The 22,987-nt window shown below is 49.1% G+C and overlaps 2 protein-coding genes across 2 annotated transcripts in view; one reads left to right on the top strand and one right to left on the bottom strand.

The window, feature by feature from the left end:
• STK26 (serine/threonine kinase 26) overlaps positions 1-8,741 on the top strand; it is a 30,458-nt gene extending 21,717 nt beyond the window's left edge. The window contains exons 5-12 of the mRNA XM_057404976.1: positions 994-1,102; positions 1,191-1,348; positions 3,809-3,994; positions 4,617-4,765; positions 5,433-5,526; positions 5,962-6,024; positions 6,117-6,253; positions 6,757-8,741. Coding sequence (XP_057260959.1) covers positions 994-1,102; positions 1,191-1,348; positions 3,809-3,994; positions 4,617-4,765; positions 5,433-5,526; positions 5,962-6,024; positions 6,117-6,253; positions 6,757-6,781 — 921 coding nt within the window. The 3' untranslated portion in view covers positions 6,782-8,741. The remainder of the gene's footprint in view (positions 1-993; positions 1,103-1,190; positions 1,349-3,808; positions 3,995-4,616; positions 4,766-5,432; positions 5,527-5,961; positions 6,025-6,116; positions 6,254-6,756) is intronic.
• Positions 8,742-10,908: 2,167 nt separating this feature from the next.
• FRMD7 (FERM domain containing 7) lies at positions 10,909-19,333 on the bottom strand. Its single transcript, XM_057404903.1, has 12 exons — positions 18,945-19,333; positions 15,765-15,869; positions 15,390-15,432; positions 15,033-15,111; positions 14,220-14,317; positions 14,011-14,125; positions 13,679-13,826; positions 12,780-12,875; positions 12,419-12,582; positions 12,250-12,315; positions 12,075-12,150; positions 10,909-11,964 (listed from the first exon to the last, which is right to left on the bottom strand). Exons 1-12 carry the CDS (start codon positions 19,104-19,106, stop codon positions 10,978-10,980), a joined length of 2,139 nt encoding a protein of 712 aa, XP_057260886.1. The 5' UTR covers positions 19,107-19,333; the 3' UTR covers positions 10,909-10,977.
• Positions 19,334-22,987: the final 3,654 nt, after the last annotated feature.

Genomic DNA, 22,987 nt, shown 5'->3' with positions numbered 1-22,987 from the left:
CTGTGAAGCTCAGACCCACCCTTTCCTGTAAGATCATAAAATCAGTCTTTGTGTCACTCTGAAGGAAAAATACCATATCTTCAGTATGAAATGGATGTTCATTATATATTTGCCAGCAGTGGTCCTGTCTGCAAGAGCTGAAGTGTGTGCATCACTTCACAAGTCAATTTACACTGCTTTATGAAATTACATCACATCAACTCTGCTATGGGAAAGCACCAGCATAATAGTTCTCTGTAGCATGTAGTAGTAGCTTGCAGCTCTGGAACTCAGCCTTTTTGAGTAATTGAGAAGTCTTCTGTGGAGTGTCAGAAATGGTGAAATAGCTTTTACCAGGGACAGCTGAAACCACTGAACCTTTAGAAGAATAGAGCTTTTAAGTTTTGTCTCATTTGCCTCACATTGCCATACCATAATTTCATGGTACTCTGTGTTTCAGTGCTGCTGTTTGGTATTTTTTTTATGGCAGAATCACCCACCTTAATTGTTTTATTTACATAGCTTTCCAATGTGCAAAGTTTACACTCCATACTAGCAGCTTTATAGTAGTGCATTATGTTGATGCAAAAGCAAGCTTGGAATCAAAAAAGCTGGAACCAGACAAAAAGCATCATTAAATTTAAAACCCAATAGTCAATAGACTGATTGGAAATAAACCAAGTTTCATAATTCATTAAAATGCAAGATTGAATCTGATTTGCTGTCTGTAGGAAACTATAACTTTGTGCAAAGTTAGTTCTAGCTTTTCCTGTGAGGGGAGTGCACAGTGTGTGTTAGAAAGGTAACAGCATCTTCAGAGTGTTGTCAGTAGAGGAGATGTGAAGATGATCGTTCCAATGGTACCTGTTTCTGGTAGAATGTTGACATACTTTGAATATTGCATGAATTCTGTTAGTTCTTTTAAAAGGAAATCTTTGAAGTTTAAGGTTTAGTTAAATCAATAACAAGGCAAAAAATGAGATACAAGACTCAAATGAATGTCTTTTCTCCTAGCTGCGTGCTGGCCCATTTGATGAGTTCCAGATTGCTACCATGCTAAAGGAGATCTTGAAAGGTCTTGACTACCTACACTCGGAGAAGAAAATCCACAGGGATATAAAAGGTGCATAATGTTTCAAATGGTACTTTTTTAAAGCCTTTAAAATGCCTAAGAGCAGTATTCTCATTTAGATGTTATTTCTCCTTGGCAGCTGCCAATGTCTTGTTATCAGAGCAAGGTGACGTTAAGCTTGCTGATTTTGGAGTTGCTGGGCAGCTGACAGACACACAGATTAAGAGGAATACCTTTGTTGGAACTCCTTTTTGGATGGCCCCTGAAGTTATTCAGCAGTCAGCGTATGATTCAAAGGTAAGTATGAGAGTAGAATACCTTTTCCTTGTATCTGCAGATGCAACAGAAGTGACTTGGAGTTTTGTGGGTTTAGTTCTACCAATATGGAGAAAAAAAGAGATTTTAAATTACAGGGTTTCAAATAACAACATTAAAAGTAGGATCAAATTGATTTTATACAGCAGTTGCAGCTACCTGTGCTCACATGCAAGACCTATGCAAAGTCACCAAGGAAACTGATGTTTTCACGTTAAGATTCCTTCAGAGAAGCTCCCTGAATGCTTCTGGTGTTGAGAGTTGGTTGGGTTTTAATTTTAATTCTGTGTTTCACATGTAATTCAAACATTGATAAGACACTCACAAATTAGAATGTACCTTATTTAAAGCCAGTATGGTGGCTGCAGTTTTACTCTCTGCTCAGATTGTAATGAGCACCTCTGGATATCATTTCTTTAATGGTATTCCTGAGCCCCTGTATAATGCTGAAGATTTTTAGCACAGGTGGCTGATCTTGGAAAGGGAAAAAGTAACTTGAACTACAGGATGTGTAGCTGTGGTAGTGTGATGGTACCTTGTACATCTCTTTGTCCTGGGAGCTGTTGATGGATGACTAATTGCAAAGGAGAGTTTCCCAAGGGAACTAGCAGTAGAAAAGCAGACCTCTGTGTCTCTCTGAGGGATGGGTCCTGCTGCTAGAATGACAGTAAGAAGGGCACAGTCCCTCTTCTCCCATGTGTACACCCACAGGACAACCTAGAGTGTGTGATTAATGAAATGACAGTGTACTCACTGCTGGCCCTGGGCTTTCTGCTCTCTGTAGATGCAAATATAGAAGCAAGAAATCTAAAAATCTTGGCATATGTCAAGTAATAATTTCAGACTGATTTTCTCTAACAGCAACCATGTAATTGTATTTGTGATGTGCACATAAAGAAAAGACTGTTGAATATGGGAGATCTCCTCAAGATAGTCACACTTCAGGAGACTTTCCCAGAGTCGTTCGGACTGGAGGGTATTTGCGTACATGTCACAAGGGTTCTTGCTGATAAGAAAGAGTATGTTGTAGTTGTCATCTTCAGGGTTTCATGGTGCAGCGGTAATGTGCTCCCAAGGGCATTTTGGAAAAGCACTCTACTCTCATTTAACAGTGTGTGTTGTCCAGTGGAATGGAGAGTAATTCCTCTTACGCTTGTCCTTGTATGAATCGGCTCTGCCACCCCTTCAGTTCCAGTCTGACAGTAACCTCATCTTTTGCCTTATCTCCTCAACATAGAATGGTTAGGGTTGGAAAGGATAAGAGCAATGCCCTCTCCCTTTTCTTTTTGTTCCAAATGTGTGGTGTGAAAGCGCAGAAGGTGCAAGCCTTTGGTAAGGAGAGATGTAGGGCCTTGGACAGGATACACTTCAGTTTCTGGAGTAATACTGATGAATATTTTGGCATCTGGACTCAATTTTAACCTTTCTCCTCCTGTCCCTACTTCGAATTGATGGAAAAGCAAACAAATTCATACCTTTCTGTAGTGGCAGAGATTGACAAACGCCATCTATTCTTTCAAACCATATTGCTCTGATACACGATTGTTAAGATATTTCAGTAATAAACAGTAAGCTACTTAAATTCTTCAATATTAAGTGTAACCCTTATTTACTCTATGGACAACTTCTGTTTGTGACTTCCGTGCCAAGTGTAGTCAGCCATTGCCAGCCACTTTTTAATGAGAGTGACCTTAATAGCTGTTGTAGCTCATCTAAAAACATGTGAACAATGTTTTTTTCACTTGGGGGAAAAAATCTCTAAATTGGAAAAGAATTTTTATAGTTCATAAGTTATTTTGATACAAAGAATGTGTTCATAATGCTTACCTTCAGCGAAAACATACACCACTTCTTCCTTCCTCACAGACTTAACAGTGCCCTGGTTGCTTCAGGTCTAACTAGTTGTTCATTTTATAACTAAATCAAGCAGTCCGATAGGAAGGAAGCTGTGATCACTGGCTGGATTTGATTCACCTCTGCCTTGTTCCTTTTAGAGGGAGGTGTCAAACAAGACTGGATACCTTAGTGCATCTGCAGTTTAAAAAGTAACATCAGCAGTTCTGCCATCTAAACAAAACCTGAATTAGATGTGGGGCATCTTTGGCAATTTGGAGACCATTATATAGAAAAATAGATTAATGTTTCTGAAGCTTTTACCAAAAACGTATGTTTAGGTGCACACTTAACTTACTGACAGTGTTACAACAGTGACAGTGTGCAACAGAAGTGATGTTGCAGGCATCTGTCATTAAAAACTGATTCAGTCAGCCAGGATTTATAGCCTTCAAGTATTAGAAAGAGATCTTTGTTCATTATCTACTTAGACCAATGTTAATTTTACTGGATAGATGTAGATGTGAAAATTTTAGTTAATAAATAGTCACTATAGCTCTTGATTTTTATTTTTATTTTTGTACTGAAAGTAACTTCTCCCTTTCTCAGGCTGACATCTGGTCCTTGGGAATCACTGCTATTGAACTAGCCAAAGGGGAGCCTCCCAACTCCGATATGCACCCGATGAGAGTTCTCTTTCTTATTCCAAAAAACAATCCTCCGACTTTATTAGGAGAATTCAGTAAACCTTTTAAAGAATTCATTGATGCGTGTCTGAATAAGGACCCAACATTTGTGAGTAGATGTGTGTGTGTGTATGTAGATGTTTTGGGTTTGATTTCAGCTTGCTAGAGCTTGCAAAGTGTTTTGGTGGTGTGGTGCATCACAGCTGATTGAAATAATCAGAGAGACTACACTTGCTACTGTAAATGGTAGTGGTGATTTTTAATATATCTCCATCCTAGTCTCTCATTCAAAATACTGAAAGGAGAAGGAGAATGCTGAAACAAATGATGGTGGCAGAGGCAGCCTCCTAGAATGTACTCAGACTCGGGCTATCATCAGAAGAGAATCTTTAACAGAGGAGAGAATCTTAAATCTACTCCAGCAGAACTTCAGCTGCCTCAATTCTGCTTACAAGGAAATGTTGCATTGGAGCATTCTGATTAGTCATTTTCCTGGGTGTGTACCTCCTAGCACACACGGATAAGCAGTGTAGGCTTTGTGTGACTCTGATCATATTTTTAGAGTGCTTGTAAACGTGGATTACTGGCTTTTCTTGACTTCCTGTTGCACTAATTTCCTGATACTGTATGAGTTAGCTCTAGAAGTCAGTTGTCTTTCTAAATCTTCCCTATTAACATTTAAAATCGAGACATGTTAGCATAACATTAAACATTTAAAGTGTTTCTTACAGCGCCCCACTGCAAAAGAACTTCTGAAGCACAAGTTCATTATGAAAAATGCCAAGAAGACTTCATATCTGACAGAGCTGATTGATAGGTTTAAGAGGTGGAAAGCAGAGGGACATAGTAGTGATGAAAGTGATTCCGATGGTTCAGATTCGTAAGTTTATTTTCAGTTTACTCTCTTTTGGGCTTGTTTTTAATGTCACTGAAGTAGGTTTGCTGCAGTTTCTCTGTAATTAACTCCTTTTGTATATCTGGTTTTGTTCCATACATTTTTCATTGGCTTCTTTCAAGAAAACCCCTTGTATGAACCTAAAGACTAATGCAGAAGTCAAGCTATCCACTCATTATCTCTTTAAACTTTCTCTCTCTGAACTTAATCTCAGTTCTGTTTAATTGCTGAGTATTTCCTCAGTCTGAGGCTAGTGGTTATACCAAACCCAATGAATCACAATTAGAAATACTTCAGAGCAAGGTTGAGGTGTATGAAGAAGTTTGCACAATGCCTCTGGAACAACTAAAGTTCTGTGAGTCTTGCTTTCCTGGATATCAGATAACTGTTTTAAATGGGATGCCATGGGAGAAGGTAAGCTTTATGGGTAGATAACATCTTCACTTTGCTTTGATCATATTTCAATTTATTCAGACTGTGAAGTTGTTTGGGTTTGTGTTTAAGTTCAGTTAATGCTTCAATACAAGTTTTTCTTCGTATTTTCAGGAATGTGGAACTAATCCATATAGATGTATGATGTGTTTGGGTTATCTATGCTTGCGTAGTGTTATGTTGTGGCTAGGATTATATACATGGTATCCTTTTTCTTCAGGGAGTCCAGTAACAAAGAAAATAACTCTCATCCTGAGTGGAGCTTTACTACAGTTCGAAAGAAGCCAGATGCAAAGAAGCTGCAGAATGGGACGGTATGTACAGTCTGAAGAGGAGTTTTAAAAGGATGAATTGCTTTTGAAGCCAGTTTAAAGAAGATAGTGATAAAATTCAGTAGTTACTCACTTTTCATAAGACCTTTTTGTAGTTCAAGAGATGATGCTTGTGATTATTTCCTAAGCTCTTGTCAGCTTTAGAAGCAAAAGATACCAGATACTAATAGATTAGTATCAGTTCACAGAGGTGGGAAAAACTGGTTTTCTGACAATATATGATATCGTTTCATGTGTGTCATCAGGCATCTGTTTCCACATCACATTTGTTGATGTACTGGGGCCTTCGTTGTTTTTGTGATGTATTTCAGTAGCTTTGCTGAGTTGATGTGAGCTTTCAGAATCACGTGTGCATTAAATAGAGCATCTATGGCATATAAGAGTATGCTCATGTAATCCTTATTTGTTAACTTTTAGGATCAGGATCTTGTTAAAACCCTGAGTTGTTTAACTATGATAATCACCCCTGTGTTTGCTGAGGTAAGTCTCGATGTAAAAAAAACTTCTTTGAAAGTATTACCCCAGTGCCTGATAACTTGTGTAGATTTATCTGCCTTTGTTTTGCTACTCAGCTCAAGCAGCAGGACACAAATAACGCTAGCAGAAAGAAAGCAATTGAGGAACTTGAGAAAAGCATCAATATGGCAGAAGCAACATGTCCAGGGATCACAGATAAGATGGTGAAGAAACTTATGGAGAAATTTCAGAAGTAAGTTAAGGAATATTATATAAAAAGTATTATTGTTTCAAAAGAAGTATCACTCAAGTCCTTATGCACAGGAAAGGTTGGTTGACAGTGAACTTCATATGTTGCGTGAATTTGAGTAGTTTAGTGGCAAGTGGAAAGATGTGCTATAAACTTTCAGCTTTGGTATTTATAGGTAATGTTTCTGTTTGAGACTAAACTTAATAAGAACAATTAACTGTATGTGTTCAGTCTTCTGGTGCTGCAGTTTCACTATAGTTGTTATCCCTTGCTTCCTTGAATTTAGCCTGCAGTTTTGTTGTAAGCCTGTCAATAAACAGGAAGAGAATGAGAGAATCTTTATCTTTTTAGAGTATATTTTCTTAAGAATATCTGGTGGGGTTTTCCTATAAACTGTTGAGGTGAAGCCATGTACTAGTGTAGTGATGCAAAAATAGTTATGTGCTGTTTGCCAGGCTGACACAACGTCGTTAACAAAGTTCTTCCTTCCATTTTTTCATCTGTAGATTTTCTGTTAATGACTCATCCTAAGAAACTTCACACAATTGACTGCTGTTTCGTATGGACCCAGTGAAACCCACCAAAACTACTTCAAGCTTGGCAGTGCTTAGCTCATGAGCTCCTTGTGCCTTTTGGATCTTTGCAACATATTGATGGTGATTGAGGATTTGAAAGAACCTACTCAACTATTTTGTGGCAGTGCACATGGTTTTATATTTTCAGGAAATTATTTTGTAAAGAACAACTTTTAATATTGTAGTTTCACCTGTTTAATCTGATAAATGTTGAGGTGCAGTTTTGCTTTTAGAAATAATCATTACTTTAGTTGATAGAAAGTGCAAGTACGGTATGTTTTGATGCTGTTTTGTGCCTGTACATGGGGATGTACAGGTCTTTTGTATTCATGAGTTAAACTTTTGTAAATCACTAACAAGCTTCAGAGAAAATAGCTTTTTCACAAGCGTATTCAGAACATGTAACGTAGTGGCAAGGGTATTGCTGTAGCACCTGCTTCAACCAGCATATAGTTATTGTGCCCTGAAAAATAAACCTGCAACAGTATCTATTCTGATTCTCAATTGGTACAGTATTTTAGGCAGCTCTATGATTAAATATATTTGAGAGCAATATGTCAATAGTTTGCAGGTGATATGTAGCAACAGGTCTATCCTGATGTACAGTATCTGTGTTACCTTTTAGACCAGGTTTTGAAGTAGTCACTCAATCTTAGGTCATCATGGTAGGAAAATTTAGAGCAATACAGTCGAGGGGGTGGGGGCTTTTGGCAATAATGGACAAAACCTGAAGTCCAGTTTAACTTAATTTCTTTCCTCTGAGTATACATGCCTGGGTGGAAGGGAGCCAGAGAAGCCGAGCGTCGCATGATACATACCTCACAAGCAGGTATCCGTGTAACACCAGCGTCTGTGTGGTGGTGTTGTTTCTCCTGTAAGATATTTATACACAGGGTTGGTTTTTTTGTTCTTAAATACATTAAAGACAGTACATCACCATCACTTGTTTATAATTTTTCTGAAAGTGTATTTTAAAGATGTATTTACCAGTTAATATGCAAATAACTGAGTTATAGATATTCTTTCACCTAAAAAAAGGTAGTACTGTGCAGTACAGAGTGAGGTTTTTAATATTTTTTTCCATAAAAACTAGGTTAAGACTATAAAGTTGCTTTCAGTTATATATTTATGGTACTGCTTAGATGGGTAATATCTTCTCTTCTGTTTTTTTTTTGTTGTTGTTTTTTTCCCTTTTTTGACCCAGTATGTATATTATGCTGAAGTTTTGAACTGGGATTGTTTTTCAGTACTTTAGATGTGGAGCTGTTGGTGTAAATTTATTTTTGATAAAGGCTGGGGGTGTTTATTTTATGGTTCAGACCTGCACATTTTGTTTTTGCACAAAAGGCATTTTAAAGAATCTGAAATATTATCTGCCAAATACTGAGGAAAAAAGTAATGGTGTGTGCAAGTAAATACTGCATTTTTAGTCCAAACGTTGCCATTACATTGTTTTTATATAAAGGACACTTGTGAGAGGTGGTGGTTGGATATGCCAAGGACAATTACTTTCAATGGTGCCTACACTGTAAAGAAAAAAAAACATAAATAAAAAGAAATTACTTTTAACTCCTTGTTTTAATTTTAAGAAGATGTTTCTGTTGAAAACTTTCATCTGCTATAGAACTGAAATTCCATTAGAATTTATATCTGAGAAAAAAGTCTGGAAATAGTTTTTGAAAATGATAATGTTATGGATTAAATAAATATTTTTATAAATGTAAAAGCAGCAAAAGTTGTAAATACAGTTGATCTGAAGCTTTACAGAATAACTGCATCACAGAAACAAATTGTAGTGCTCCTCTAGCTTCTGTAGTTGGTAGTCTTGTAAATCTGTTTATAGATGAAGCTTATTTCAATGTTTTGGGGGGTTTTAAATGGTTTAAAAATAAATATTTAAGTTCTGTAAACTTTCATGGGCTTGTTCTGTTGTGGATTTCATTCTGGATTTTAGCAACACTTGTGTTCTAGTGCGAGAAAGGCATTCCTGGCACAGAGCTACATGGTTGCTTTGGAAAGGTTTGGGTCCCCCATGCTGTTCTTGTCCAGAGGACACCTCCCAGCAGCTATGCCACGGGGAACGGATGGAGCAGCCCCAGGGCTCACTGTGGTTCTGTTCCTAAAGAGGAGTCTTCAGGATGGGGGTGCTCAGCTGAACGTGGTAGAGATGTCAGAGTGCTCTGACTCCACTGGGGTCTCGGCATTGTGGAGTGAAGGTACAGACAGGCCTGGGCCACAGGTTCACTTCAGCAAGCTGAAGCCACAACTCGCTTTAAGGAGCTCCATACCCATTTCTCAGAGTTAAAAATGTCGTTTTCTCTTCCATGTCACTTCACCCTTTAAGGTCCCCTATGTGAGAGACTGAGGGGAGAGGTGATGGGAATTCCTCCTGGATTTTGAAACTGGTGGCTCTTCCCTGTTGACACAGTCTTCCCTCTATGTGAGTCTTCACCATTCTGGATAGGTGGAGGTAGTAAATTCCTTGGGAAGCTGGGACCTGTCCTGTGTGTGATACAACTTTAACAAGCTGCTGGACTATGGTGCCTCTTCCTTTCGTGTGAAATGGGTGGGATGAACACTTGCCTCATAGGGCAGTGTGAGGGAAACCTCATCCATGTGTGTATGATGCAGCCTTGCTCTTGTAGCACAGTCCATTCCAGAAGCTGTCACTGTACTGCACATGGCACATCTGTCCTTGAAGTTTCTGTGCATCATAAGACTAACTCCTAAGAATGGATGTTCCTGGTTTCCAGAGAACAGTTGTCTCTTTCCCCACTGTGTGTTAGTTATTGATGAAGCCTGTAACTTAATCAGCAGTATTCTGTTGCTGGCAGGTAGCTAATGGAATGATAGAGCAAAATATTCCTGCAGGAAAACCATCTTCTAGCTTGATTTGCTGGACTTCCCATGGTAAACGGAGGAGAATTGACACTGGAGTAGTCTGGATCGGAGTAGAAACATGTTCTTGGATAGATGAGTCCTTTATCAGTGTGACCATTCTGAAACGCTTCGGTTTGACTCCTCATGTTCCACTTCTGTGCATGTAGAAACCTAACTGCCTGCTCTTGCATTTGATCCAATGCCTATACACGAATAGGGAAGTGTGTAGGTCCTGGATGTGTTTGCACAAAGTTTAGCAGTTGTTAAAGGTCTGATTTTTATCATGCTGTTCTATGACTGAACACTGGAATAAAATGTGTTTTCCTCTGCAGAGATTTAGTGGTATGTGTGTTGGCTTGTCTCAGGATATTCCAGTAAATGAAGTAACCCTTGCTGCAGAGATGAGGTAAACGGACTGAAAACCTGTCTTGTCCTTCTCCAAAGTGAAGTTCTCTGTATACTGTGCACACTTTGCTGCTTTTTCTGTCCTAACATACATAAAATACAGTCCCTGTAGTTCACAGCATTGGCACAGGAGAGCCAGGAGCAAAAGCAAACTTCACTTTGTGCTCTCCTGTTGATCTAATGTGTTCCATAGGGCAACCAACCAAGGTGGTTGCTCTCAGCAGCACTGAGGGATCGCAGTGGCTCTCCTCAGTCGCTGGGACCGTGAAGGCACAGAGGGAGCCAGCAGCAGCGGCAGGAGGGGGAAACCAGCCCAGCAGTTCCATGGGGCAATAAGGGCAGTGGGGAGGTGCAGGATAACGTGGCCTCATGGCAGAAGAAGGAACCCAACGCTCTGTTGTGAACACCTCATTTTTATTGTCCAGCTCTTACCAAGCACAGTGATGCACGGGGTGCACAGTACCCACAGCCCAGTTCTTTTCCTGTTTCAGCCTATTTCTGACCTCCCCTGAGCATCCTGCTCGTGGCAACATCCACTTGAGAGCAGCCCTGAGAAGGACTTGGGGTGCTGGGAGGGGGGAGAAGCTCCCCATCTCCCAGCTTCAGTGTGCGCTTGAGCCCAGAACCCCTCCTGTGTGCTGGGCTGCACCCGCAGAGCGTGAGCAGCAGCTCGGGGAGCGGATCCTGCCCCTCTGCTGTGCCCTGGGGTGTAGGGGTTGGGTACTTCTGAGCCCTCCCCTGCTGTCCATTAACACATCCTCTGCACCTAACCCCCCTCCCAGGGCAGCCCATCACTGTTCCACAGCAGGAGCCTCACCCTCCTGCGGCCCCAGGTCAGTGCCAGCCCCTCCTGCGGCTGCCAGGCCCCTAAGTGAAATACCTGGACCTGCACGTCCTGTCCCCCGCAGCGCGGGCGGCGAAGGGCACCTCCTCCTCCTCCTCCTCCTCTTCATCCAGCTGCAGGCTGCCGGAGCTCAGCCTCACGCGGGCCATGGGCGCCCGCAGCACGCGGCCGTACAGGGAGCAGTGCTCGGAGGGCAGGAGGTCGGGGTCGGAGTCGCTGGACTCGGTGCTGCTGCCCAGGTACCGCTCCGTGGAGCGCCTCGGCCCCGGCCCCCGCGGCGCAGGCACGGGCCAAAAGGCTCCCCCTTTCCTGCTGCTCAGCGCAGGGCATGGCCCCAGCGGCCGGAACTCGGAGCCGAAGGGGAAGCGGATGGTTTTCATGTCCGACTGGCTCCAGGAGCGCTTGGGGGGCTGCTCCTGGAGGCCGTAATCGAAGGAGTGAGCCAGAGACCTGCTCTGCCCTGTTCTCCCCATGCACGCAGCCTCGCGATGCAGCTCCCTGCCCCGGGGCCCGATCGGGCTTTGCCTGGGGGGCTTTGCTGCGTCCTCACTGGGTGCCAGCGCATGCCATGGGGGCTGTGGGGCCACGTCCATGTAGAAGAGGACCTGCGGGGCCGGGGCGGGCGCGGGCGGTGGACACGGCACATCCAGGTACACCAGCGGCCGGGCGCTCACCTCCCGCATGTTGCCCACTGAGGTGCTTTTGTTGTTCCCAGCGAACTGCTGGTGGGGCCGAAAGGACGTCAGGGGGGTCCTGGCACCGAAGAGGTCCGGGGGCTCCCATGCCCGCTCCTGCTCCAGCTCTGCGTAGAGCAGGGGGAAGGCGAACGAGCTCTTGGAGTGGGGCAGGAAGGATGCGGACGCCTCGGGCTTGGAGCGCTCCAGCTCGGCGGCAAACGTCACCTCCACGGCGGAGCTGCGGCGCTGGGTGTCCAGCGTGGGCTCCGAGGCGTGCGCCCCATTGGCATGGTAGGAGGCACGGCTGCCGTAGGCCAGGCGCAGCTCCTCCACCTGAGCAGGGACAGAGCAGAGGGGCAGAGCGGGGCTGGCAGCGAGGCCCAGAGCTTCCAGGGGACCCCCGGGGCACGGCTCTGCCCACCGCTGCCACCGTGGGCACGCACCTGCTTGGAGACGTCGGTCAGGAGGTCCGGGGAGGAGCGGCACTGCCTCTCGTCGTAGCGGGATGCGTAGTGCTTCCTGCAAGACCCAGAGCATGGTGGGGGGGTGCGTGGCCACGAGGGTCCCGTCCCCCCCAGACAGCACCCAAGCGCTGCCCCTCTCCGTGCCCCCCGGTACCTCTCGAAGGGCAGGCTCTTCTTTGCCTTCCTCCCGTGCTCCAGGAGCTGCCGCTGCGTCCTGCCGCTGCAGCATCGAGAGGCGTGAGCAGCACCATCAGCCCCAGCCCTGGGTTCACCCGCTTCCAGCCAGCCAGGGCTGTGCTCCGGTTGTTCCCTTGGGACGTTACCTGTAGCGGAAGCTGGAGCCCTTGCTGCACAGAAGGGCTTTGGGCTTTGACTTGGGCTCCTCGGACAGCCTGAAGAAGGCATGGTACTCCACACACGTCTTCCAGAACGCCTTGCAGGCATCGCGGCTCGCCATCGTGAACTCCAGCGTGTCCTTGCACAGTGCCTGTATCAACAGAGACAGCGCAACCCACGTCAGGGCATGGGGCTGGGCTCTGCTCTTCCCCCTCCTGAGCCAGCAAGGATCCCCGCGGCTCCAGGCAGTGCAGTGTCACCCCGTGGGGACGCGGGAGCAGCGCCCACAAGCAGCAGGGCTGGAGGCTGTTCACAGCTGGGGACTGCAGCTCCGAGCCTGGTACTCACTGCGATGTTGGCGTGGAGCTTGATCAGGAAGTGCTTCCTCTTGAAGCTCAGCTTGCGGATTTTGGACCAGTTGAAGGTGTTGATCTTTGTGTTGCCCTGCAAGGACACACACGGCCGGTACAGACGGGGCAAGCTGGGAATACACAGTATGATGGGCCAAGTCCTGAGCTCGCAGGACACTGCGTGAGATTGATGCAGCTCAGTGCTGCTGGGGTCTGGGAAGGGATGCTGGGATTTGACCCTCCTCTCCATCACTTAGACCTAAAAGAGGAACTTGAGGTTCAGGGCTTAACAACGCCTCCTGACGCTGTTTGTAAAACTCCAGGGTCCCAAGAAAAGCCTCATAGAGATCAAGGCAGAGTCCTACCTGTCCCAGCTCCAACACCACATGAGTTAATAGAGGATCAGCCCTCCAAGAGGGCTAAGACCCTCCTCTCCTTTGCTGGGAAGTGCAGCAGAGCTCAGTTCACTCCCATGCCTTTAGATGCAGCTTAAGGAGGCTGCAGGCATCCCTTGCCCCTCATTCTCATCGCACATCAGTCCAGGCAAAGCCGCACAGCGCTGGTGTCACAGCAGGACCACCTAAACCTGCATTAGCCTGTGCTGAGCCACCGAGACCCTCCCAGCTTTCTGGGGGAGCCCAGAGCTGAAGGGGCTCACAGGTGTTCTGGTTATGGATGATTCTGGCTCTGGCAGCATGAATCATGGCACTGAGCTCCGGGTGCTGCTGGGGACGGTGACACTGAGCCCCACAACCGTCACCTCCACACCCAAGGACCGGTGAGGTGTAGGATTTGGGAGGGTTTGGAGCATGCAGAGGGAAAAGCGTGCCCCCCCCCCCCAGCTGGAGAGGATGTCCTTGGGGAGAAGCTGGGTGCCCACCCGAGCCCCAGGCTCACCCGCAGGACCAGCACCCCCATGTGTGTCACGGCCAGGTTGATGTGCAGCCCCTCGCCGTCGCTGGCGGGGTGCGGACGGATCCCGTACATCTCCAGCTTCCTGGCCACGTCCAGCAGCTGAGCATCCGACTCGGCCGGCGTCTTCCCGCTGCAGACACAAACGTGCCAGGAAGCAACAAGAGAAGGCAGCTGCTGAAAACAGGCTGCAAAGATGCCGTTTGGGATGCGCACACACGGGCGTCACACCCGCACTGCTGCTGATGGGAGCTGTCCCAGCTACAGGCGCCCACCGGATGCTCCAAGTAGGTGGCTGTGGTCGGAGCAGCTCTTACCTGTGTCTCCGGTGGTAGTGCATGATTTTGTGGTCCAGGTACTCCTGGTTGGGCAGGTACCTGTGGGATGCCAGATGCTCCTGGTCCGTCTCCTCGTGGAAGTCACCCAGCTCGGCTGCAGGGGACATGGGGAGAGTGTGGGTCAGGCTGTGAGGGGTCACGGAGCCAAACCCTGTCCCTGGGGAAGGGGCAGCATCCCCTGCCCTTACACTGCAGCAGGTGGGACACGAGCAGCGCCGCGCTCTTGTCGCTGCAGGGCAGCCGCCCCTGCGCCAGGTCCTTCTTGATCTGGAGGGTGAAGAGGTACCTGCGGAAGGGACAGGAGCGTGCCCTGGGCAGGAGCCGGGCTCAGCACTGATGTGAGCACTGGAATGAGCAGTGAGGGTCCTGCTGCCAGCCCCACATCTCCCCCTGCCCTCGCCCATGCTTCAGCCCAAGGGATGCAGGTCTGTGGGGCCACGGAGGAGCACAGAGGCCCTGGAGAAGGCTGCAGCAGGGCACCACCACAACCAGAACACCCTTGCCACTGAAGTGCCCATCAGTAGGTTTCAGAGTTAACATTCCTCTATGCTTAGGAGGATGTTTGCATCACTCTCTGGGCTAATGTTCCGCAGAAGCACTGTCTTAGTCTTATTCTTAGCTCCTGTTTGTATAAACATAGGAGCTAACAATGTCATTTTAAATAGTAAAATTAAAGTTACTTCTTCCAGAACAGAGCTTGAGGCGGGAGCCAGACTGAGCAAAGTCGGCGCTGGGGCCCAGCTGCTAAAGGCTTTGGCAGGAGCCACATTGCAGCCTCTTCAGAGAGCTGGCCCCACAAGTGGGCTTGGTTTGAAAACAGAGCATCCAGAAAAGGTTTATCCCTGGGGTTCTGTGTTGTGAAACACATTGCTCCTGATACTTGGGACAAGGGACCGCCCACAGACAGGTTTGGGGGGATGAAGATGAGGAATGAAATGTGTGCATTGCAATTGTGGATGTACAGGGCTGGGTGGTAAGAAAGCGACAGAACAAGCGGGTACCTGGTGAGCTCTTCTCTCAGGTGGCCGGGGTCCACTGGGAAAAATTTCACCATAAATTTGAAAAGAACCTCCTTAGGATCTTAAAACACAACACCTTCATCAGTCCTGGGTTACGGGTCTGCAGAGCACCCACAGCCCTCTTCACACACCCTCCTCACACAGTACATTACCCTGGACCCTGACCAGCAGGGGCTCCAGCCTGCCCCCATCCCCAGTGGTAGCAGGGAGCTGGGCACTTTGATACCACCAAAGAGAAAACGCTGGAACCAGAGCCCCTGTCCCCCAGCAGTAACACTGCACCAATGGGTCAGCACTAGCGTGCTGCACTTGGAATAACAGTGTTCTTTAAATACTTACTTTTGACCTGCTTTGTTATGGGCTTCAGTGCTTCCAACCAGACCTGCAACGATAAGGCAATGAAGAACTGGGTGAATTAACAGCACAAGAGGAAGGGAATAACAGCAGCATCATGCTAGAGCTCAATACAAAACCATTGTCCAGCTCAGGGGCTGCGGTGAGCATCCTGCAGGAGCAGCTATGGATAAACCCCGTGGACCACGGCTATCACTGGGACTGTGTCAACCAGTGGCTCCCCTCCTAAGTCCCATTTTCGGGGGGGTTTTGGCATCACTTCCCATTGAAATCTCCCCTTGGGTGTTTCAGGGGGGTGTTGGCACAGCCCTGCCGTGTGAGGATGCAGCACGGAGCAGCATCACAGCGAGCTGCACTCACCTGGTTCCCAGCCTGGCTGCGAAACTCCAGCCCAAAGTACTCCTTCTCGGTGAGGTTGAGGTGGCTGCAGGTGAGGTTGAACAGCCCTTTCCCGCAGGACTTTTGCTGGCAAACAAGCAGAATGGAAGCAGCGGGTTAGGCAATGGGGACAGCAGCGGCAGTGGGATTTCAGCTGGAAAGGGGGAGAAGTTCTAGCTCCTGCCTTCACCCCGGGAGCTGTTGGGCTTTTCCTGACCCTGCTGCAGCAAAACCTTACTGCATCAGTGCCGTTGGCTCCAGTGCGTGTGAGACAGGGAGATTGTGAACCCTGTGCCCCTTACCTCGCGCTTGGAAATCAGGCTCTTTCTCACCGCTTCTCTCCTCTATTAACGTGAAGCAGAAAGGGGAGGGCAGGAACGAACTGCTGCTTTGGGCTCACCTTTTGCAGCTCTCACGGTCTGGGCAGCCCTATCCCTGCGATGAGCCCGGCAAACGGGAGCACACCTCAAACCTGCGCAGGGAGCCCGTGCGCCCCGGCAGCCGGCCCCGGCACTGCTGCTATTACGGTTAATGGTGATGAGCAGCAATAGCACCCTGCAGAGATGCTGGGCCCTGGGGGCAGCGCTGGGCTCTGACAACAGCGATGAAGTGGCACTACGTGCGGATAAGGGGGGCCAGGCTGCGGTTCTTCCCAGTAAACAGAGGCACTCGGAGCGCGTTTTGCTTGACTTGCTGTGGGACGCAGCTGGGAACAGCCCACACTGCGCAAAACACCCGAGGGAGCACCAGAAGCGAACCTGGCAGCTTCCCACCCCAGCCAAAGCCCTGCTGCTCCTCGCCCAGAGCACAGCTGAGCGTGGCTCAGTGCGGGGAGGCCGGGTTCTGCAGCTCCTCAATCACAGCGCTTTGGGTGGGAAAGGTTGCAGCTCCCCATGGCAGCGGTGGGAGGGACCCTGCTGCTGGGGGTGATGCACATAATCACCACCTGTCCTGGCTTCTCCTGCGATGAAATTGCTGGCTCCGTGCTGAAAGGCTGCTGGAAAGCGATAGCGTAATAACAGCATCGGCTCCGCAGCCCTCCCGGTTCTCCTCCAAGTGAAGGATCACCAGGGTAATTAAAACCATTGTAAGTGGTTATTTCCAAGCTGGAATCCTCCAGCATGAAAGGCCTTGGCCTTTGTCAGGCAGCCAGGAAAGACAAGGGTTTCTTACCGGGTTATTACCCACCACGTGTGTGCTGGGAGCCACCCGCTCTCCTCCCCGCCTGGCCCCGGGGAGCCCTGCTGATGGGGACACCAACAAAAGCTGGTGCAGGGCTGGTTTCAGAGCCTGTCCCCCTCAGAGAGCTGCTCACACGCGTCCCATCCTGGCTTGGGGGGTACCTCTCATCCCGGTGCAAGAAACCAGTTAAACCCATGAGAAGCCACCTGTGGCTGTGTCCCTGGGGAGGGGGCAGGGGATCTCTGTGCCCTCCCAGTGCAGGGCCCCCTGCCATGGGACAAATATTATTGAGAAGCAGTGCCCAGAGAAGCTGTGGCTGCCCCATCCCTGGCCCTGGCCCCTGCCCCATCCCACCTCCAGCCCCCAGCCCAAGGAAACCCTGGGAGCTCAGTGGCCATGGAGAGGTGCCAGGTCCCGGCTGTCAGTGAGGATGTGGATGGAAGCAGCTTTCCCAGAGCAGCATCCAGAAAAGAACTCATTCCCATGCAAATCCAGGCTGGAAATGAGACCTCACGCACGTGCTGGCAGCTGTGGTACCCATGTGAGGCAGGTAGAGAGGCACACGCCGGGTGCAAGGGGGAATCAGGCCGCTGTGGCATCTCTCTTTTGTCCTTTTCCCTCCCATTACACTGAAGTACTGCACATTCAAAGGAGCTTTCCAAAGTCAGGATGGGTTTAGGAAGAGCTGCTTGAAATATCTGCTCAAACCTTAGCCCAAAGCGGTCCTTTTGTAATGGAGAAGTCACTAATTCAGCCTCTCATTTACCGTGCACAGAGAGCATCAAATGCATGAAATGCCTAAAAGGGGTTTCCAATACCGTTCCATGCTAAAAAAGGAAATGACCAGGAGTTCCTCTAATGGAAGCTCTTTGCTGCAATAAAGCGTCCAGCAGCACTGGAGTGCTGTGAGTTTGGGCACCTAAGAAAGCAGAGATGGAAAACAAGGCAACAACACTGTACCAGCATCAGCTTTTAAAGGCTCTGACTGTGCCTTGATCTAATCAATGTGAAAAACCGACACAAAAAAGACATTTAAAGATGACTGATCTCATTTTTAAGCTGACTCCAGGCCTAGGATACATGAATTAAACTGAATCCAACCACTTCCACACTGCGCCAAGGGATGGAATTGCTTTACAATCCTCTGCTGTTGCAGAGAAACAGAGCAGTTCTCCGACTGTGCTGGGAACCTGGAGAACAGGGAAGGCTGGGAAATGGAATAGGACTTGGGGAAAACAAGCTCAGATTGAGCCCTCTGGCCCCACAGGAGCTGCAGGTGAGTGCTAGGGCAGGTCTACTGGGCTCAGCTAAGTCACTTAGCTACCGTGATGCTCAAATCCTAACCAACAGCAGATGCTCAATCAGACTTGCGCAGAGATGTTTCTAACACACAGTCAAGCCATACCCAGTTCCAGTTACCTGTGTGCATACACGTATCTCTCTCTCACAGCACACATATTAATACTTCACATTTCAAACCTATTTCAAAGCTGTGGGACACTGTCCTGCAGACAATAAGGTAGAGCGAGGTTTTTCCCTCAGCTGCTCACAAACCCGCCCGGTTTCTGTCTCAGCTGGCTGCCCAGGGAGAGCCGCATGCAGGTGTTTCTCACCAGGGGTAATTTGCCTAAACGTGCTGTTTTTATTCTGTTCTCAGCTTTCTCTTCCTTGTTGAACGCTCAGACTGGCAGCAGGACAAAGGAGAGAAGGACTCGGCACTTGTCAAGAGCATCACTTCGTGTTAGCTCATTTCCAAAGGATAAGTAAAAGCCGTTCCTCCTCCTTTATAAATAATGCCCGTAGTAGGGGAGAGCAGGAGCGTGCTGGTGCTGAAAGCACTTGGCAATCAGCACCATCATCTCTTGGTTTGGATTCAGCTGAAACCCAGAAGCCATCAGAAACCACACAACCCTTCAGAGCAGCAATGACCTCAATAACCAGTATAACCCTCCCCCCAATACGGATACGATGCCCACTTACATCAACCACAAAGATCTTCTGGGAGTCATCCAGAAACTGGACTTTGAGGTGCAGCATCCTGGGGGCCGTGGCTGCGCGTGCGGTGGTCCCAGCGATGTGAGCAGCGCGCCGGGCAGGCAGCCCCGACTCCTCTTGCACACATAATGTCCCTCGCAGCTGCATGGGGAAGTCACGGATGCAGAGCGGAGGCTGGAGCGAGGGGACTGACAGCTTCAGAACAGAAACCCGGCCACCTCCCCTGGTTTAATGTCACCACTGCACCGCAGGATGCTTTCTGGGTGTGTTAACAGGGGAAACGCTGTGCGAGAGGGGCACCAGTGGGGGTTGGATAAACACTGAGCTTCTGCAGGGAGCGAGGAGCAAAGCGAGCCCATGCTTCGTACCATGGGGTCAGGGGGATGAGGTGAGTGCCTGCTGTCAGAGGCAGGGAGCACCAGGCAGCGCCTTGTCCCTAGCCTGGGGCAGGTGCACTGAAAGCCCATCCTACTGCTGGCTCCGTGAGGCGGGCAGGTAAGGACAGAGCAGGCGGATGCACTGATGGGCTTCACTGGGACGTGTTTGCAGCTGAATGTGGAACCAGGTGAGAGTCCTTCCTATGGAGGCACAGCAGGAACTCCCAGCTCCCACCCCGCTTTGGCAGCGCAGTGAAGTCCTATGAGCCCTCGATGAACCTGGTTCCCATTCCACACCTGAAAACTCATGTCCCCACACCCGCAAAGATGCCAAAAGGCAGCACGGGGCTGTCACAGAGGGTTGTTATTGCTGCTGCTGCTGCTGCTGCTGCTGGAAAAAGTCACAACCACACAGGACCCCATGGGACCCGAAGCGACAGAAACGTGTCTCAGCAAACAGAAGATGCCCCATGAAGTGCTATGGAGATTGTGCTTCTTGCTGTCTTCCCTATTTCCACCAAGGCATCTGCCGAAGTCACCCCAGGCCGTTTGCTGTGGTCCCTCTTCCACTTCCCGAATACTCCTGGGGATGTTAGGACAGAGCTGGTCAGGACACACAGAGCTCATCGTCACCTGGGGTAGAAAGGAAAAGCGTGGAGCTTTTCAGCTGCACAAAACCTCACGAGTCTTCTGATAACCAGGACAAAAAAGCAGCCTTAAAGTCAAAGCCAACGTGCTTTATGGTGAGACTCAAAGCAGAGGGGCCGCAAGGGGCTGGCTGTACCCAGTGTGCAGGAATAGACTCCCAGCACTGCCCTTGGCCCCGAGGTCGGGGCTCTGTGTGTGGCAGCACAAGGGCAGTGCCACGTACAAAGCTCTGGGGATGCTGAGGGCGCTTCCCCCGCTGCAGTTCTAAGTGCTCCTGGTGTCAGATGTTGATGGCGCTGGGAAGAGCAGCTCCCGCATCGCAGGCATGGCAGGGTCCAGGTCTGGATCCATCAGGGCCTCCGGCCACCCTACAGAGCCATCCTACAGCCAGGGTGGAGCCAGCGGCAGCAAACAAGGTAAATGAAGACTTCAATTGGAATAGAGTAACAGAATGATTTGGGTTGAAAGTGACCTTAAAGTTCAGTGGGGACAAGGGGAATGGCTTTAACCTGCCCGAGGGGAGACTGAGCTGAGCTCTTAGGCAGAAGCTCTTCCCTGTGAGGGTGCTGAGGCGCTGGCACAGGGTGCCCAGAGAAGCTGTGGCTGCCCCATCCCTGGCGGTGCCTGTGGCTCTATGCTGCTGCTCCCGCTCTTTGCTTCCAAGCTCCCTCTCGTGGTGATTGAGCCCAGCCACAAAGAGCCCACCATGGGGTTTGCCGGGGCGAGCAGCGCCGCGCAGCACCAGGGAAGCCTGCGTGCACCCGTGTGTATTCGCTGTGCTTCCTTTCCCAGCCCTGATTTGCTATGCAGCAACCACTCCCAGGCACCGAGGAGGGCAGCTTGCTGCAAGCCAATGCGGGTAACAGCACAAGCTCTACAAGAAGCTACTGAAGAGCCTGGCTCTGGTGCTCTCCAGAGCACAGTAGCTCATTTTTAATACCCCAGTTGCACTCGATTGGCACAGCTCTATAAAGGGCACTCTGCGATGTTTAATTCAAACAGATCACTGCGAGGACACGAGAAAGCCATTTCTGCAAGCCTCATGGATGCATCCAGCCGAAGGAGCGCTGATGCCTCCAAAGCCATCTGTTAGCCATACCTCACTACATCTGTGTAGCAGCACAAAGCACAGGACTGGTATTGCTGTCCGCAAGTTGTTCCAGGCATGACCCATTCCCGGTGCACCCACACATCCCCACAGCGACAGCCAGAAGTGTTGGGAGCTCACCTGGAACGCAGCGGTCCCGCAACAGGGTCTCCAATGGCCAAGCTCTGTCCTCAGGAACGCCGTCAGGGAGTCAAACCAACCACCCCTCCCTAAGGCTCTCCATGAGCCATGTGCAGCTCTTCCCTAGGTTGTTCCCCAAGGGAAAGCCCACAGACCCCAAGCACCGCCCTGCAGAAACCTGGATGGGAGTTGGGAAGCGTCTGCTCTGCTGCTCGTGCGGCTCTGGCTGTTACAAGACTGGAAGCAGCAGCAGCTCCTCAGCAGGGAATTAAGGGCCCTGATGATGAAAACCTTTGCTAAGCTTCCTCAGCGAGTATTCTACCGCAGAAGGCTTCATCTGAGGAAGCTGCCAAGGTGAATCTGCAAGGCTGAATCTTAGTGGAAAGGATGGAATTCCAAGGAATTACACTGCTGGTTTTCATGACAGATGCGGTTTCCCTCTTGCCTCAAGACAATCGGCTCTGGTTGAGAAAGCCTTGATTACACCTATGCAAAGAAACATCCTCCGGGTACCGCCGGGCCACGGGTCAAACCCATCTCCCCGTATGGATCTTGACGCCCAGTTTGTGAGCCTGTTTTCCTCCCATGCAGCCTCTCTTCCCCCACTCCCTTCTCTTCCCTTCACTCTTTCTCAACACACAAGGCAGGGCCCATAGGCGCTGGTTGTCCCACGCTGCCTTTGGGAATTCTCCACCACCTCCAGCTGGCTCCAGCCGCGCTCCGGGAGCCGCCTCCTCCCTTTTCCAACGTCAGCTTTCCTAAAATCCAGTGTATTTCTTCCTGTCTTCCCATAGCAGCCACGCTGCTGCTCATTACACAGCCATTATGAATCTGCTTACAGGAGAAAGGATGAACCCCAAGCTGAGGATTAATCAGCCTATCTGCCACTTCCCAAATCAGACAAGTGGCCCTTAAGCGATGTCTCAAACTCCAAACCTATTTTCTCTTTTCTGGCTGGCCAGATCATTTACATCTAATGGCAAGGCAGCTCTTCCAAGGACACAAAACTGCGGATCTGGTGAGCCTGGAGGTGGGGGGAAAGGAAAAGAGGAGCCAGAAACTGCGCAGGAAGCCGATGGTCTGTTTGGTTCACAGTGCAGTCAGCTGGAGAACCATAGAACCACAGAATGGTTTGGGATGGAAAGGACCTTAAGATCATCCTAAGATCATCCGGTTTCAACCCTCTTGCCACAGGCAGGGACTCCTCACGTCAGGCTATGTCGCCCAAATCAATTATAGCCTTTAGTACGCAGCTCAAGAAGCCTGAGTCTGAGCCAGCTACACCGTAGTGCCACAGAGGGGTGGCAGACACGGATGCTGTCATAAATCTCAGCACATTCTTAACTTTGCTCTTTCTTTACTTACCTCTTTGCATGCCAGCAGCTCAAAGTGATTCTGCAGCGCTGCTGCATGTGGAAGCCGGAAGGTGAGTCCAAGCACTGCCCAGCTTTAGCACGGCTTTCCCCATTGCGCCCCCAGGAGGGATGAGCCACAGCTACCACTTGGTCTTCCGAGGCAAGAACCAGTAACCCCACTCCAGCCTTAGCACCGGGAACGGGGTTCGGGGGAAGCCAGGCACTGTTGGGAAGCTGTCGCCGCACTCTCAGACAGAACACCAAGCATGGACACACCACAACCAAGCAAGCAGCAAAGCCTCCTGGAGGTGGACAGTGAGCAGGGTCCTGCAACATGAGGGACTTCCTCCTCAGTCCTTGCAGTCACTGCTGCCATCAGTGTTGCTCAAGACGTTCTGGAAGGACTTGAAGAGAACCCCA

The sequence above is a fragment of the Pezoporus wallicus genome, unplaced genomic scaffold (genome assembly GCF_028554395.1).
Source record: "Pezoporus wallicus isolate ANWC-B61680 ecotype Strahan unplaced genomic scaffold, APGP_CSIRO_Pwel_v1 contig_6217, whole genome shotgun sequence".
Classification (NCBI taxonomy): domain Eukaryota; kingdom Metazoa; phylum Chordata; class Aves; order Psittaciformes; family Psittacidae; genus Pezoporus; species Pezoporus wallicus.
Note: the sequence above shows the minus strand (reverse complement) of the source record. Positions and strands in the feature narration are given on the sequence as shown.